This window comes from Accipiter gentilis, chromosome 1, assembly GCF_929443795.1.
Source record: "Accipiter gentilis chromosome 1, bAccGen1.1, whole genome shotgun sequence".
NCBI classification, from domain to species: domain Eukaryota; kingdom Metazoa; phylum Chordata; class Aves; order Accipitriformes; family Accipitridae; genus Astur; species Astur gentilis.
Window position 1 is genome coordinate 46,617,631 of NC_064880.1, and position 14,828 is coordinate 46,632,458.

The window sequence follows — 14,828 nt, forward strand, 5'->3', positions numbered from 1 at the left end:
CAGTTTTTATCTTTTTTCTATATCATAAATTAAAGTGGTGACTCAGCTTAAGTGATCTAGGATACCATAACATTTTAAAAACAAAATAGTGTCATGAGAAGGAAAGTTAAGTATATTTTTTCATGTTTTTTTGCAGAAGATCTTCATGTAACTGGCTGAAAAATGGTTCTGCAAGATGACAGCACCAACTCTAACACTGTTAAAATGGTAAATAAAATAATAATAAAAAAGACTCAAAAAGATCTCCATGCTATTTGCTGAAAATTATAATGATATTAAGAGGTGCCTTTTAAATGAATATTCCTTCAAATGTCATATTTCAACTGGAATATTTGAAGTTACACCATGTAGGAAGCATATTTATTTCCTAATACTGGAAGCAAAAGGCAAACATATGCTGAACTTTCTGCTGTATTTAATAGAGTAGAAAATGGCATTTACTTTTAAACCATAATTTCTGTTTCAGCCTGTATGTCTTGAATTTATCATAACTCTGTGTACTTGATGAATTAAATGGTTTTTAAGGATAAACCCATGTTCTTAGAGAGAAGTGTCTCGTACAGTTCTCATTTGAGGTGTCAGATGTTATATTAATATGCTAAACTTTTATCCTTATTCTGAAATGGGTTAATTATTGGTAATAAGCATTAAACAGGGTTCTCTGTGATCAGCCTCAGTCAGGATTACAGCCCACAGCAGATCTTGCATGCTGATAGAGGGTGAGGTATATGTCTTGTGTAATAACTGAATTTAGGTGCAAGTTCTGCACCTGGTTACTTGAGTATAGCTAATATGGATTAAGTGGGGGCTGAAAGTAAGCAACTGAATAGTATCTTTCTCTTAGTGATACTTGGTTTATTTGCATGGAGGGAAGAATTTTTAAGCATCTTTTTTGGTTTCTGATTGTATTTGTTATTGTTATGTTCAGTTCTTTTGGGTGCATAAATTAGGCATGCACAAACTGTTTGAGCTTTGTATGGATAAAAGTCTTCTGGTTTAAGTTTTGGTTATCTGAGATACTGATCTTAATCTCTAATTAGGTTGGTAGTGTAAGAAAAATATGACCAGCAGCTACTGTTTGTATGTGGGGGTCCTGAACTAAATAGGTCTTCAGGATCTACAGTGAGCATAGGCTTTGTGGTAGAGAAGATGGACAACCACATGCCTGTGTCTTAAAACTACATCTTCAATTATTTTTTTTAACCAACTAGAGTGATTTGGTAAACTGTGTGGTAAAGGGCTTGAACTTGCTGGATGCTAAGCGGTGTGTAAGTCTTGATGAGTTCAGTGGGGGCTGAATCACAGGCTTGTGTGGTCCGTCTTTATAGTCTACCTCTTAATCTAATTTGCAGTAGATGAAAAGCATCAGTTTAACTTTTGCCTCCTATTCACAGTTTATAAACTTTCAGCCATGATTGACAGGTAATCAAAGGCAAAATTTAGGGAAACATTTAGTTTTGTCCTTACTGTTACCTCTGTTCTGTGCACTAATTTGTGACTCATTAATATAGGGTACGACTCCTGTTGGTACAGGATATCCATAAAACAGAGCTTAGCAAGGTTTCACATGAATAAGAAAAGAAAAAACTCCAGCGCTTCCAGGCAATAAAACTTACGGCTTTATTATTCTTGGTTGTCAGTTCCAGTTTTGTTGTGCCTTCTCTTGGAGTGCCATATACTTGTCAACATCTGGATTTGCAGAGTTGCAGATTAGATGGGCTTCTGATGGGTCTAGTATAACATTTTTTCCAAAGTCCTTTATGTATAATGTTTCTTTCCCTATATAACAATTCTAAAGTGGATTTTATTGAATGTCTTTATAGGATCTGAGTTTAAAATAAAAAAAAAATGTTTTATGTAAAGGTGTTGTGGTTTTCTTTTCTTTTTTTTTTTTTTTTTTGATACAGTAATAATGCTGTATCAAATTAAGGAAAGATACTGGGCTTCCATAAGAAATAGCATGGAGGTGTCTTATCTTTCTAGATTATTTTAAGGTCCAAAAGCCTATATGCTTTTCCACTACCTTCCTAATTCTAATGTTTAAATTCTTTCCCTAGGAATGTTGGGTTAAGAAACAGGGCCTTTCTCTGCATAGCTTAAAAAGTTAGAATTTAACATCATCAGGTTCTTCTTTCTCATGTGAACCTCTTATGTTCAATTAATAAGGAAGAGATCATGTTCTTTGAAATATCAGTGCTGTCTGGCTAGCATTTTTGATGTGGACCAATTCTTAAGGTTCTATATCTGTATGTCCCAAACATTTAGGACTTGAGCTGCGGCAGACACTTCTGGAACTTGGAATTTTAGAAAATGTTTTGCAAAGATAAGTGCATAGTATACACACATGCACAATTTTTCAAACTTTGCTTTTTTTTTTCCTTTTTAGGAGATTATCTTCGCTTTGACATGATGTGTGAAGTTTGTTAATCAGCATTTTTTGTTTGGTTTTTTTACAGTTATTGTGGAAGGTATGTATGAGAAAAGTAAATCTTGTTCTTTCTGTGTTCATTTTTATCAGAGCATATTGCCATCAATGTACAGAAGCCAAATATAAAGAAATGTGTGGAATTGTATCTCATTACAAGTTCATGAATACTGGTACTTTGTTAATAAATGGGATAATGTGTCTTATCTAAAACTTCTCAAAGTAGTAGTTTCTATCTGTCTTTGCATTCTGTGTGAAGTTTCACAGACTTTAATTCTGTCCTAAAACTTAATATATGAGTTTCAATAGGGTTCTGTTTTTCTGCTGAACATTACAGGCATTTTAGTATTGCTGCTTTGTAATTTTTCTGCTCAACTACCAGCTTGAATGTGTATCATGCTGCATGATGAAGACTTTGTTGTCACCCTTTCTTGTAAAGTTTTTTTTCCCCTTGTTATGGAAGAACCAAGCAAAGGGCTATATTAGGCACACAGAAATGTTAAACAGACACTTTGTAGTCAGTTGAGAAAGTAATAGCTGCTATTACTGTAACATATTAAAACCTTTAATTTCAAGACATAAGTATGGGCTCCTTAATTAGAATTTCAAAATCTACTTATCATAGGTAGAAAAGAAATGGTACAATGTGTACTTACACTCTGAATAACTTCATATGTAACCTCTTATCTGAGAAGTACTGGATATTCTGTCATCCTTTACTTCCATCCTGCTGAGGGATCTTAAAGCAAGGGATTTGTACAAGCCTGATGTAGACAAGGTCAGTACAATATTAAGCAACTACAGAATGTGCACAATATCTGCATGATCTCTACACACAGTGTATATGTGCTATATGCTTTGAAGCAGTTCGTGGTGAGGACAGAAGAGCTAGGGATGCGAGCATCTGATGTAGAGATGTCAAATTGATCAGGCTACTGCAATTCCTTCCTGTCTCCAGCTGCCTCTCCCCCTCCTACCTGCAGCATGTAACTGGTGGAAGGCAGGAGTGGCTTCCATTTCTGGTATACCTTACCACTGTTCATAGAATCATAGAATAGAATCATAGAATCATTTAGGTTGGAAAAGACCTTTAAGATCATCGAGTCCAACCATGCCCACTAAACCACATCCTGAAGTGCCTTGTCTATGGCTTTTTGAATACTTCCAGGGATGGTGACTCAACCACTTCCCTGGGCAGCCTGTTCCAATACCTGACAATGTGCTGTGCAGTAGCCTGACAAGGAATGAGATTTCCTCCTTCTAGCTCCTTTGGAACTCTTTTATGCCCAGCTTCCATTTTTGCTGCATGTTGTGCAAACACATGAGCAATTTATAGGCTGTATATAATATAACTTAATATAATGGCTTGTAGGCTATTAGTCATAATAAAATGAAGGCAAAGTTGGTAGAGTATAATATGTAGTATCTATTAGACCAATTCATAAAAAAATGGAAAAACACTTATAAGCTTTCAAGCATGAAAACCTTTCTGTTAGCTTACTCAAGTTTAAGATAATATCCCTATTTATTCTCTTTTTGAGAACAAATGTTTTCTCCTTTATTCCCTATCAAATAAAAACTGCAATTCCTTGCTGAGTCTTTCATAACTTTGCCCCTCCTTACTTACAGACTTCTACTTTCTTTTGTCAATGCCACCATTTTATCAGAAAAGCAGAATAATTATCCTGAACTGATGCCCACACATGGAATACATCAGCATAGATCTAGTGGTATAATTATACTTAAGGAACTCTGCCTGTTGATTTTTCTTTGGAAAGAAGCCCCTTGAGAAATGAAGGAAGAAGTGTCAAGATCTGAACATGGCAGAGGCTGTATTGCAAAGGACATGCATGAGTCAAAGGCAGGAAATGGTGTAGTGATCTCACATGCACTTGTGCATATCTAGGCATTTAAATCATTAATCTGAGGAATAGGCTAGTCTGGAAAAAAAACATGTAGCCACTGAAGACATTGTGGCACTGTCTCTCATAAATAATTAAAAGACAGTACATGTTTGTATGTTGACACGTGTGGGAAAGACAAAGTATAATTTAAATTTACTGAACTGTATTAGCAAAGCATATCACCTCTATTTAATGGGAGAGTCAGGAGTTGCTCCATAAAGGTGAATTAGATTTCAGTTCCTTGAGGAGTTCTCTCAAACATAGTGAGTGTTTGAGTTTATGATGATAAATAGCAAGGTATGTTACGTAATCTGTAGCGAATTAACTCTTAATAAATTGTTTCTTAAAATACCCACATAAATAAGTTAGTGTTAATCATAGAACTACCATATACATATCTTACTGAGGTTCATTAGAGAGTATGTAAAAAAAACTAATACAAGTAGACCGATGAATGAGACATCAGTCTCTGTCACTTGTATTTGAAGCTTTTTAATAATAAAATTGAAGGTTTTCCTAAATTTAGGTCTTCTAATGGGCAGTCGTAAAGCTGTATCACAAATCTGAATCCCCTTCTAGTAGCACTAGTGGATATAAGACCATGTAGGTCTGGTATGCTCATGATTAGCACTTGTATGCAGTAGGTCCAGTGGATCTTGTAATTTTTTTGAGTTAAAACACAAGAAACATTTTTAAAAAGCTTGTTTGCCTTGCTTTCTTATTTTTTGGAAAGTGAGCTTTTAACATAACTTTAGTGTTTTCAGTAATGTTAATACTTATTTTTGCGAAGTTGTGCAAAGTTGAGCCCTCTAAAAATCACAAGGTACCACTTTTTTGGCCAACCCAAACAATATCAATTCTGTTCTCTTGTGTTTACTCTGTGGATTGAATAAAGCAGAAGTACTCTGCCTACTGAAGGAAAAGGAAAGATGGTTGGTCATGATCTATTTACACACTGCTGTAGTACTCATCTCCTGCATAAATGTTAATGTTTTAACTGCAGATAGTCTCCTTCCTAATATTAATTTTGCAGCTCAAGCCATATCTTCAGAATTTTCCCTTGAACAGTGTACTCTACTCTTCCAGTATGTAAAAGCAGTTGGCTATAAGCATTGCTTATAGCCAGCAGTGCTTTTCTGATAATTCACTAGAATTGCTTAATTTGACACCTTTCTATTATTACCTTGAACAAAGACTTCTAGGAGCTGTGAGGTGTGTATAGGAAAAGGAAAATAGGTTTGTATGTGTGAAAATCTGAACTTGTTTATGCTGTAATTTCTGGCAAGTCTGCATGACTTTTGTACTAGATGGCAAGCTTGAAGCTAGCTTACTGCTGTAGTTTTGGTTTCTCAGAATATGAAGTGTTCTGAATTTATTATTCTGATGTGTAATGTACCAGGCCACAGTCAAAATAATTATAAATGTTTTGGTTTTTTTGCAATAGGCAAAGCTTTCTGTTGCGTATATTCTATGCTTACTCTTAGTTTGATAGGTTTTCACTAGAATTGGTGCATGCCTGTATTTCATAAATTACCAAATAGTTATATAAATCTTTAGAGTTCAAGTGCATGTGTAATCTGATTTTGAAAGTTCACAATTAAATATTCTTTGCGTTTTTTTCTTGAATCACTTTATGCATTAAGGGATCATGATTTACCCAAATGTGTTGCTATGTCTTTGGAAATGTTTGTTGAATGCTTAAGTTTAAACATGTTTCTGACTGTCTTCTGTAGAATTGTATTTGACGCAACACATCAAACTAATTTCTGCTGTTGGCTTAGAGTATCTGAATTTACCAAAACGTAGTGGTTTCAAATTTTGCAGAATTCGTAGCATAGAAATTCCAAAAAGGTATTGTATGTTTTACCTACTTTTGCTTACTTCAGTGGTAGCCAAGTTGATAAATTCTTGAAAAGTCAATATTTACTTTCTAATTGCCCCTAATGTCTCTGAAAATCTCAAGCCAGATCTGTCAAAGATGTGCTTTTTAACAGACAAGCACGTGTTCCCTGGCATATTGGGTCCGTTGCGTATACATGAAACACTTGTCCCCACTGTTTGGTTTGGGTTTGGGCTGCTTTTTTTTTTGTGTCACTGTTTGTAATCTTTCGGGTTTTATGTCTTTATCAATCTTGAATAGGTTACAAATGGTGTGGGTTTTTATCATGAACCGAATGAGCTCCCAGAGCAGTTCATCCACTCAGCGTAGGCGAATGGCTCTAGGAATTGTCATTCTTCTCCTCGTTGACGTGATATGGGTTGCCTCTTCAGAACTCACTTCTGTAAGTATTGTTCCATGCATCTTAAAAGGAAAATAAAAGCCTATGTAAGAGAAAGATGCAGCAGAAACATAGTCACTCAAACACTCGGTGAGTGTTGTAGTATAATGTTTAACCACCTTTTCAGTACGGGGAAAATGATACCCTTTGGGTTAGTGAACTAACCTGTATCCACTAAAAGTTACAAACAAGCTCTACTCAGTGACTGTTGCTTTCAAGACAGCAGGTATTACAGATGACTTTCAAATTAAACAACAAAAGTTCACAACTATGTACTGTAATTAGGGAGTTCATTTTGTTTGTTGCCATATTGATTAAAATAATGCCCATATATTTCCCAAGAAGCAGTAAATGAGCTGTAACATTTCAGGCTAGGTGGTAGGATAGATTTTATAGTTCAGAACATCTAGAAGTCTGCGATCAGAGGACTCGGGTCATGGAGTTTAGGCCCTATAATTGCAGACAAGTTTGTCATAATCTAGTTCATATATTCACCATCTTGAAACTGATCTGGTATTTACTTCATCTTAAGTTTTAGGATTTAAAGCAGAGCTTTAGCAATGGAAATAGAGTTTTTAATAAATTCTTGTCAAATTCACATTTCTGAACTGTCATTAAGTTGTTATGTTCTATATCAGTTTCAAAACTTAAGCATGTAAAAATATTTGTGCTTAACATGCTATTATATTAATAAAATGGTTTTTTCCAGTGAGCTGGTGGGATCACTATTGATACTGGAATGTTACTTAAACAAAGTGATCTTCTCTAATTTGTGATAACTCTGCTATTGCTTATAAAAGGGGTCTTTCATTTAGGAAATATTTGTATGTAAATGTATTTTCAGTCCTACTTGAGGTTAGTGGCATATCAATAAGTTGCTTGGTTAGATACAAGTAATAAGTAGCTTTTCTCCGGTGCCATTGTATCTTACAAAATGGCTCAGTGCCTTCTTGTCGGCATTTAGGATAGCTTAGGAGAGGTAGCCCAGAATAGGTATGGCCACTTGTGTCTTTTGGTCATACATGCCAATACTTACAGCACTGTCATTTTGTGAACCTGACTGTTCTGGACTATATACTTAAATCTGTTCATTATTTTTGTGAATTCTCACCTAATTGGTAATTTTGGATACCGCAATTATTTTCTTTCCACAGTATGTTTTTACAAAGTACAACAAACCTTTTTTTAGTACGTTTGCAAAAACATCCATGTTTGTTCTATACCTCTTGGGATTTATTGTTTGGAAACCGTGGAGGCAACAGTGTACTCGTGGGTTTCGTGGAAGGCATGCAACTTTTGTAAGTATTTTAACTCTGTGAATGTTCTGGTATTTGTGGAAGTTTGTATAGAAAAACTTAAAATAGGGACTAGAGAAAAGCAAAGTTTACGTATTTGTGAAGTAGTGCTTTCAGAAAAGCAAGTATAAACTGATTCATGGCACAGGAAGACATGGCAATCATAATAGTGGCCTTGTGAGAGGAAGAAAAGAAAGGAAAAAGCAATATGAAGTGTATCAGGAATCATAAGAAATGCCCTAATGAGCCAGACCATTGGGACATCTAGCCTGGTATTTTATCTTGGAGAGTTGCAGAGGATAATTCTTTCTAAGAAGAGCTTGTGAGCCTCACCACAGTTGGCTGTTAGTTCCCTGTAACCAATGGAATCAGTATTGTAGTTCATTTTTATTACTGGCTCTTTTTGTCTCTGGTAGAACTGTGAGCTGTTTGCTAAGAGGTTTTGAGATTTTTAAAGTTACATTTAGGAAAGATGGTAGAATTATGTTTTTGTTGTTGTTAATATTGTATTCTTACAGCCTTTATGCATGAGTGACCTTCTGTTGCCCATTCTAGAACTAGGCGTAGTTTGTGCTAGAGTCTAAAATTATTGTCGTATTACAGAAATATGTACTTTTTTCCAAGGAAATTAAGAGATGCTGGGAAGAGCGCTTGTTCTGTGCCAGTGTTTCAGAATGCTGAACAGCAGGACTCAGGAAGCAGTAAGGCATGTGGCCTGATATTAATCTCACATTAAAATAACAGAAAATGTGATCCAAGAACATGCTGTTAATCAACATGTCTTTATAGAAAATAGGTTGTATGAAAGGAACTGACTTCAGTTCTTCTGGATATATTAGACTTCACTGATAGTGACAGTTGTAGGCATAACATACTGGAATTGAAGTGTTACATGACATTAAGCCAAATTATTTTTATTTAAAAACACCCCAAAACACCACAAAAAAGTCCCCAAAAGCCAAAATCCAAACAACTAAACCTTTTGTTTAAAAAAAAATAAAAAATCTTGTGTTAAACACATAAAACATTTAGAGTTGGCTGATATCTTGAAATAATTTTTGATAGATCAACCTTTAATACCAAGTGTCTGTGCATAGTATGGCACATGTTAGACTTGATGCCATTCAGGATCTTCATAAGATAATCAGGAAATAAACAGAATTTACAGATTCTTTAGTGGCAGTAATGACAACTAAAGATGATGAAAGCACTAAAGGATGATTAGCTGTATAGAGCAATTGTACTGAACAGATGTGTTAATCTGAGCAGATGAGTAGAATAAGGGGCTATAACTTAGTGTGAATTGTGGTGGTTATATTGACCAACTGAATCTCGTGCAGTGCTATGTCAAAGAAAGAGATAATATGAACTCATATGAACTGGACAGCAAAGAGTAAGACTGCTCAGTCTGTCACATTTTGTATGTGGCACTCTGGCACCACTACTGGAATCTCATTATTTTTTCTTTTTAACCCTATAAAAAGTAATTTTTACAGTAATTTGTAGGAAATAGCCATTACTTTTGATATTAGCATGTGTCTTGGTTTAACCCCAGCTGGCAGGTAAGCAGCACGCAGCCACTTGCTCAGTCCCCATGCAGTGGGATGGGGGAGAGAATCGAAGAGTAAAAATGAGAAAAATCATGGGTTGAGGTAAAGACAGTTGAATAGGTAGAGCAAAAGCCGCAAATGCAAGCAAAACAAACCAAGGAATTCATTCAGCACTTCCCATGGGCAGGCAGGTGTTCAGCTATCTCCAGGAAAGCAGGGCTCCGTCACGCCTAACAGTGACTTGGGAAGACAAATGCCATCACTCTGAACGTCCCCTCTTCGTTCTTCTTCCCCCAGCTTTATATGCTGAGCATGAGGTCCTATGGTCTGGAACATCCCTTGGGTCAGTTGGGGTCAGCTGTCCCGGCTGTGTCCCCTCCCAACTTCTTGTCGTTGTCCACCCCCCACCCCAGCCTCCTCGCTGGTGGGGTGGGATGAGAAGCAGAAAAGCCCTTGAGTCTCTGCTCAGTAGTAAGGAAAACATCCCTGAATTATCAACGCTGTTTCCAGCACAAATCCAAAACATAGCCCCATGCTAGCTACTATGAAGAAATTAACTCCATCCCAGCCAAAACCAGCACAGCATATTTCAAAAGAACAGCGCAGAGACAGGACTGTAGTGTACAGTTAGAAGATTCCACCCCCCACCTCCCCCAAGGAGTTTAGTTCATATTCAACTGTATAATTATTACAAATGTCTTTAAAATGTCTTGTGTTTATTAATCTGGAATAAAAATTATACATCTATAGATTTTTATTTTGATAATGATTGCTTAGGTGAACACTCATACCTTACTTTTAGGCCCGCTTCCACATTAGAAGCTTTGGTTAATAGACTTCTTACCAGCATGGTAGAACAGCAAGCTCCAGGTCAGGGAGCAGGGGTAGTGGTGCTTGCTGAGATGCAGAAAGAAAGAGGAAAAATGATACTTTACCTCATCCTAATTTAAGCCTTGTTAAAACTAAGGCAGAGTTCCAGGTTTTTATGCAAAGGAACTTTGCCTCAATAAAAGGATGAAACGAGGTTTGTTGTTAATACGTGCACGATAATTTAGTGAAGCCTGAACTTCACAGGTTTTGGCATTCTAACAGCCTGATTCTGCATTGATATCTGGGGAGTTGAGTTCAGTGGGGTTCTCCAAGAGGTACAAAGAATTACTGAAATTATTTACTGAACTTGTAAGCCCTCTTTTTTATTGGGGAGAAGGGCTGGAGGGAGGGAGGGAATTGTGATAGAATTATGGAAAAAGGCATTAAAAAACTTATTCTAAATAAATTTCAGTTATTAATAACTCTGCCTTGATAGATTATTACATTTAAGGTTCTGTAATTAGTTTGCAGATGCTGAAGGTTATTTTGCTCCTTGTACAACAGATAACACTGTAAACAGTTCTCTGGTAAGTGCCTTAATTTGTGACGGTCAACACTTTACAGTAACGTGACACCATTATCCTGACTTACTGTTTTTAAAATATGGTGGTCTTAAATGCAATAGTTTTTCCAAAAGAGATTAGTAACTTGCATGTTGCTAATAAGTGCTGCAAATAATGACATTGCTTATTATGAAAAATACAGGTTCTCAGCTCAATAAAAAACTTGAAAGTTTCTGTAGTAGTTTGTGAAATAAATATTTATGTCGTACAAAGGAAACCTTTACATATTCAGCTCAGTAGTTGCCAAAGCAAAATGTGGAGAGCTAGTGGTAAAGCCAAACAGTTTTCAAGACTAAAATCCACAATGGAATCATTCAGTTAGTTGAGTATCTTGTGTACTGTGATCCTGCATTGCATTTTGACAGAGAAATGGACTGCCTTCTTCCTTCCAGTGGGTGGATTAACTACTGTTTACTGAATCAAATATCAGTACTGGTATTCTGCTGATAAGCTGCATTTCAGATGGCTTTTTTGTAGTGATTTTCATAATCCATAAATGACAGTTTGTTTTGCCCCTCTTGATCACAGAATGCTGCTTAATCTGCATACCTAAATCAGAGGTCACACAGAAATGTATCCAAAACACAAAACTTTGAAGGTTTGCACCATCTCTGTAATAGAGTAGGGGGAGGCAACTGATTGTTGATGAAGTACCATATGGGTATCTTATACTGAATAGGGAGTTGAAGAGAGATTTTTCAGAAGTAGTCTTCATTTCATTCTTTGGGGTTTTTCCAACTTTATTTATATATATTTAAGAATAAATCTTAGTCTGCTCAATTCATTAAGGTCATCTGACTCTAGAATCAGGATTCATTGTTAAACTTGGACAATTTTGCACTAATTTAAACATCCACAAAAATTCTGGTCCTAGACAAGGACCCCAATGAAAATGCAGCTACCAGATCTTTTTCATTACTTCACTCTTACGGTTTATTAGTTTAATTTAAACAAGCAGCTGAAAACTTGTTAGAAGTATTTTAAGCAATTAAAACTTCTGCTAAGTGCTTTATGTATGTATTGGAGATCCTTTCCCAAAGTTTTTTGAATTTTAGTTCTAGTTCACAAGCTTTTAGGGTCATGAGAGGAAAACGAGTATGTATTTATTTTTGTATATATATTCTGTATTTTATGTTTCTAGTTTTTCATTTGGACAGAAGCTGTAGATCTAATGAAATGTCTGTGATTTTGATAAGTTATTTTTTTAATTCTGGATCAGTAAGTTTGAACTTTCTGGGGATGAGTTTTGTGTTCATGAGGATATACACGAAAGTGCACAGTTATTTTTGAGTACTGCATTTTACCAATATGTTTAACATAAAATATAGGTTATGTATGAGCATTTTTGACAAGCCTATCCACTGTGTGCAAAACCACTTTGATTCTTTTAATATTCACCAAGCTTTTCTTTAGTTTTGTAATTCGCTAAATTAATTCTACTGCTTATAATTTAAATACCCTGTTTAACTATATTTTTACTTATACTGATTCATTTCAGAGTGAACCTTTATATGTTCCTGTAAAGTTTCACGATTTGCCAACTGAAAAAAATGGCAGTAATAATAGTGATGCAGAGAAAAGTGAGTAAAGACTTTTGGAATGCTGAACTACTAGTTTTTTCGTGAAGGAATTACTTTCCTCTTTGTTGGTATAACTGCTGTCATGTTGCAGGACTTGCCTTTTATCCCCGCCCCCCCTTTTTTTTCTTTTTTTTCCCTTCCTTAAATCTCTTATTGCATGAATTGCAGTTTCATGTATTTACTTTCAAGTGGAGAAAACATAGGCCTATCGTTCAGTTTACCTTTCTTGGTCACTACAGATCCAGCCTATGTTTATCTCAAGGGACCAACTGGGTTCAGTACTTGTGATTCTTTCCTTCTGGGCTTGTATGACCAGCAGCAGTGAGTCAGCCTCTGGAAAAACAAGCTATTGTCCTTTTTAGAGCAGGAGCAAAGCAGTCAAAGTAAGAATTTTAACAGTCTATGTGCATTCTGATTTTATTTAAGCCTCACTATCTTGTGATAGTAACTGAAACAGGCCTAGCTGTCCCAGACAATTATAGAAAAGTTGACTGTCAAAGAATCCAATTATCTGATCCTCAGCAAAAGAGTCCCTGCTTATAAAAGGGAAAGTCTGCTAATTTCTAGCTGACACTTGTTAAGAACCACTTTGGTAGGCTCTGCTGTCCTGTGATAACATGCACCAATCCCTTCAGGGTTGTTTGAGCTGTAGCTTTTCCATTCACTTTTTTTAGAAACTTAGGTATTGTTTCATATTGACTTAGGCTCATAAATAAAATAATAATAAAAAAAGTCTGATCCTGGTTTGTGAGATTAGTTAGAGGGTGGATTTCAAATGAGCAAGTGACCTTATGATCTCTGCTAAGCTTTGAGGTCTGTTGGACACTCATCCTCCGAATGAAACACTGTCCTTGCAGTTAGGTATAGTTGTGTGCAGTTTTTGGTGGTTTGACTATTAAACAATTAAATTAAATCTTACATGTAATATTTATCAATACAGACTAATTCCTACCTAAAAATTTGTTGTTGCCTTGTGTGGATTTTTTTGTCACGGAAGGGGGATGGTGCTTTTCAGTGAGGAGTTTCTGGGTAGGCAACTGTACTGCTTTAAAACAGTAATTGTGCTTTGTCTTGTTAGTGGCCTATCAAATAACAAAATACTAGTTTAATAAATAAAAATAATGGCATGTCTTCTATTTGTATAAAACCCTGTTATTTGTGAAGTATTATATTCAATGCTGTATTAGAACAGCATAATCATCATAGTTTTAGTTGCATATTATGTTGGCTTGAAAAGTTTCATGATAATATGCAGCTTTTTTTTTTCTTTCTTTCTTTGTTTTCTTTTCTTTTCTTCTTAAGCTCCCAAAAAGCCTCGTGTAAGGTTCAGTAATATTATGGAGATTCGACAACTCCCATCGAGCCATGCATTGGAAGCAAAGTTGTCTCGCATGTCATATCCAACGGTTAAGGAGCAGGAATCAATATTAAAAACTGTAGGAAAACTCACTGCAACTCAAGTAGCAAAAATTAGCTTTTTCTTTTGCTTTGTGGTATGTTCTCCATTCTTTCAGAAAACTTAAGTATAGATGCAATTAAAACTTGTGTAATAGTCGTGAAACAGTATCGAGATGACTTGTATTCTTTATGCCTCATTTTATAAATATACTATAAGAAGTAAAACTTTCCTCGTGCTGGACGTGAAGATGCAACTTTTTAAAGGGAGGGTAATCTCTTTTACCCAGGTAAAAGAGATCCTGGGTGTGTAGTTAACTGTGAGGTCAGTTGTAAGATATGCCATGCTTTTGTGCCGTGTTGTCCAGTGTTGGGTATGTTTGGTACAGCAAAATCTGGGATCACATGTATACAGGCTGTTAATAGCTGCAGTGAGACTGCATGAAATGGGTAAATACAACTACGACTTCTTTCTGGGCCACCACAGAGTGCCATCTTATGCCTCACCGTGGCATTGTGCCCTCCAGTAGTATGGAGAAGGAGATAGCTGATTGTCCTTCAGCTCCATTGAGGGCTGCAAGATTTACTTATTAATTTGTTGATTGCTGGTGTTTCTGCATCATGCCTCTGTTCTACAGGGAGACAGATGTAACGGTAGCATGATTTTTGAGAGACAGTAAAAATGTAGAGAGCAGGTCAGTGATATCTTTTCCAGAACTAGCTTCACTGATACTGCCGAATACGTTATATGTAATGTGGACCCAGCACAGCTTTTCCTCAGGAAGTAGTGCTCTTTAAACATTTAAAATAATAATAATTAGTATTGTTGATGCATGGGCCAGAAAACAGTGATATAATTTTCTGTGGGTATACATAAAGAACGTGCACACAGCAGCAAGAGAATAATAAGGCATTCATTAGTGATTTTTGGACAGATGAAATAGCTTTTTTAAAAATGATTAAAAAT

General features: G+C 35.9%; 1 protein-coding gene across 1 annotated transcript in view; it reads left to right on the forward strand.

Annotated features, from left to right (window-relative positions):
- SLC35F5 (solute carrier family 35 member F5) overlaps nucleotides 1-14,828 on the forward strand; it is a 39,485-nt gene that overhangs the window by 2,713 nt on the left and 21,944 nt on the right. Inside the window, exons 2-8 of the mRNA XM_049803282.1 lie at nucleotides 137-207; nucleotides 2,387-2,468; nucleotides 6,470-6,611; nucleotides 7,763-7,906; nucleotides 10,788-10,850; nucleotides 12,385-12,466; nucleotides 13,769-13,959. Coding sequence (XP_049659239.1) covers nucleotides 6,477-6,611; nucleotides 7,763-7,906; nucleotides 10,788-10,850; nucleotides 12,385-12,466; nucleotides 13,769-13,959 — 615 coding nt within the window. The 5' untranslated portion in view covers nucleotides 137-207; nucleotides 2,387-2,468; nucleotides 6,470-6,476. The remainder of the gene's footprint in view (nucleotides 1-136; nucleotides 208-2,386; nucleotides 2,469-6,469; nucleotides 6,612-7,762; nucleotides 7,907-10,787; nucleotides 10,851-12,384; nucleotides 12,467-13,768; nucleotides 13,960-14,828) is intronic.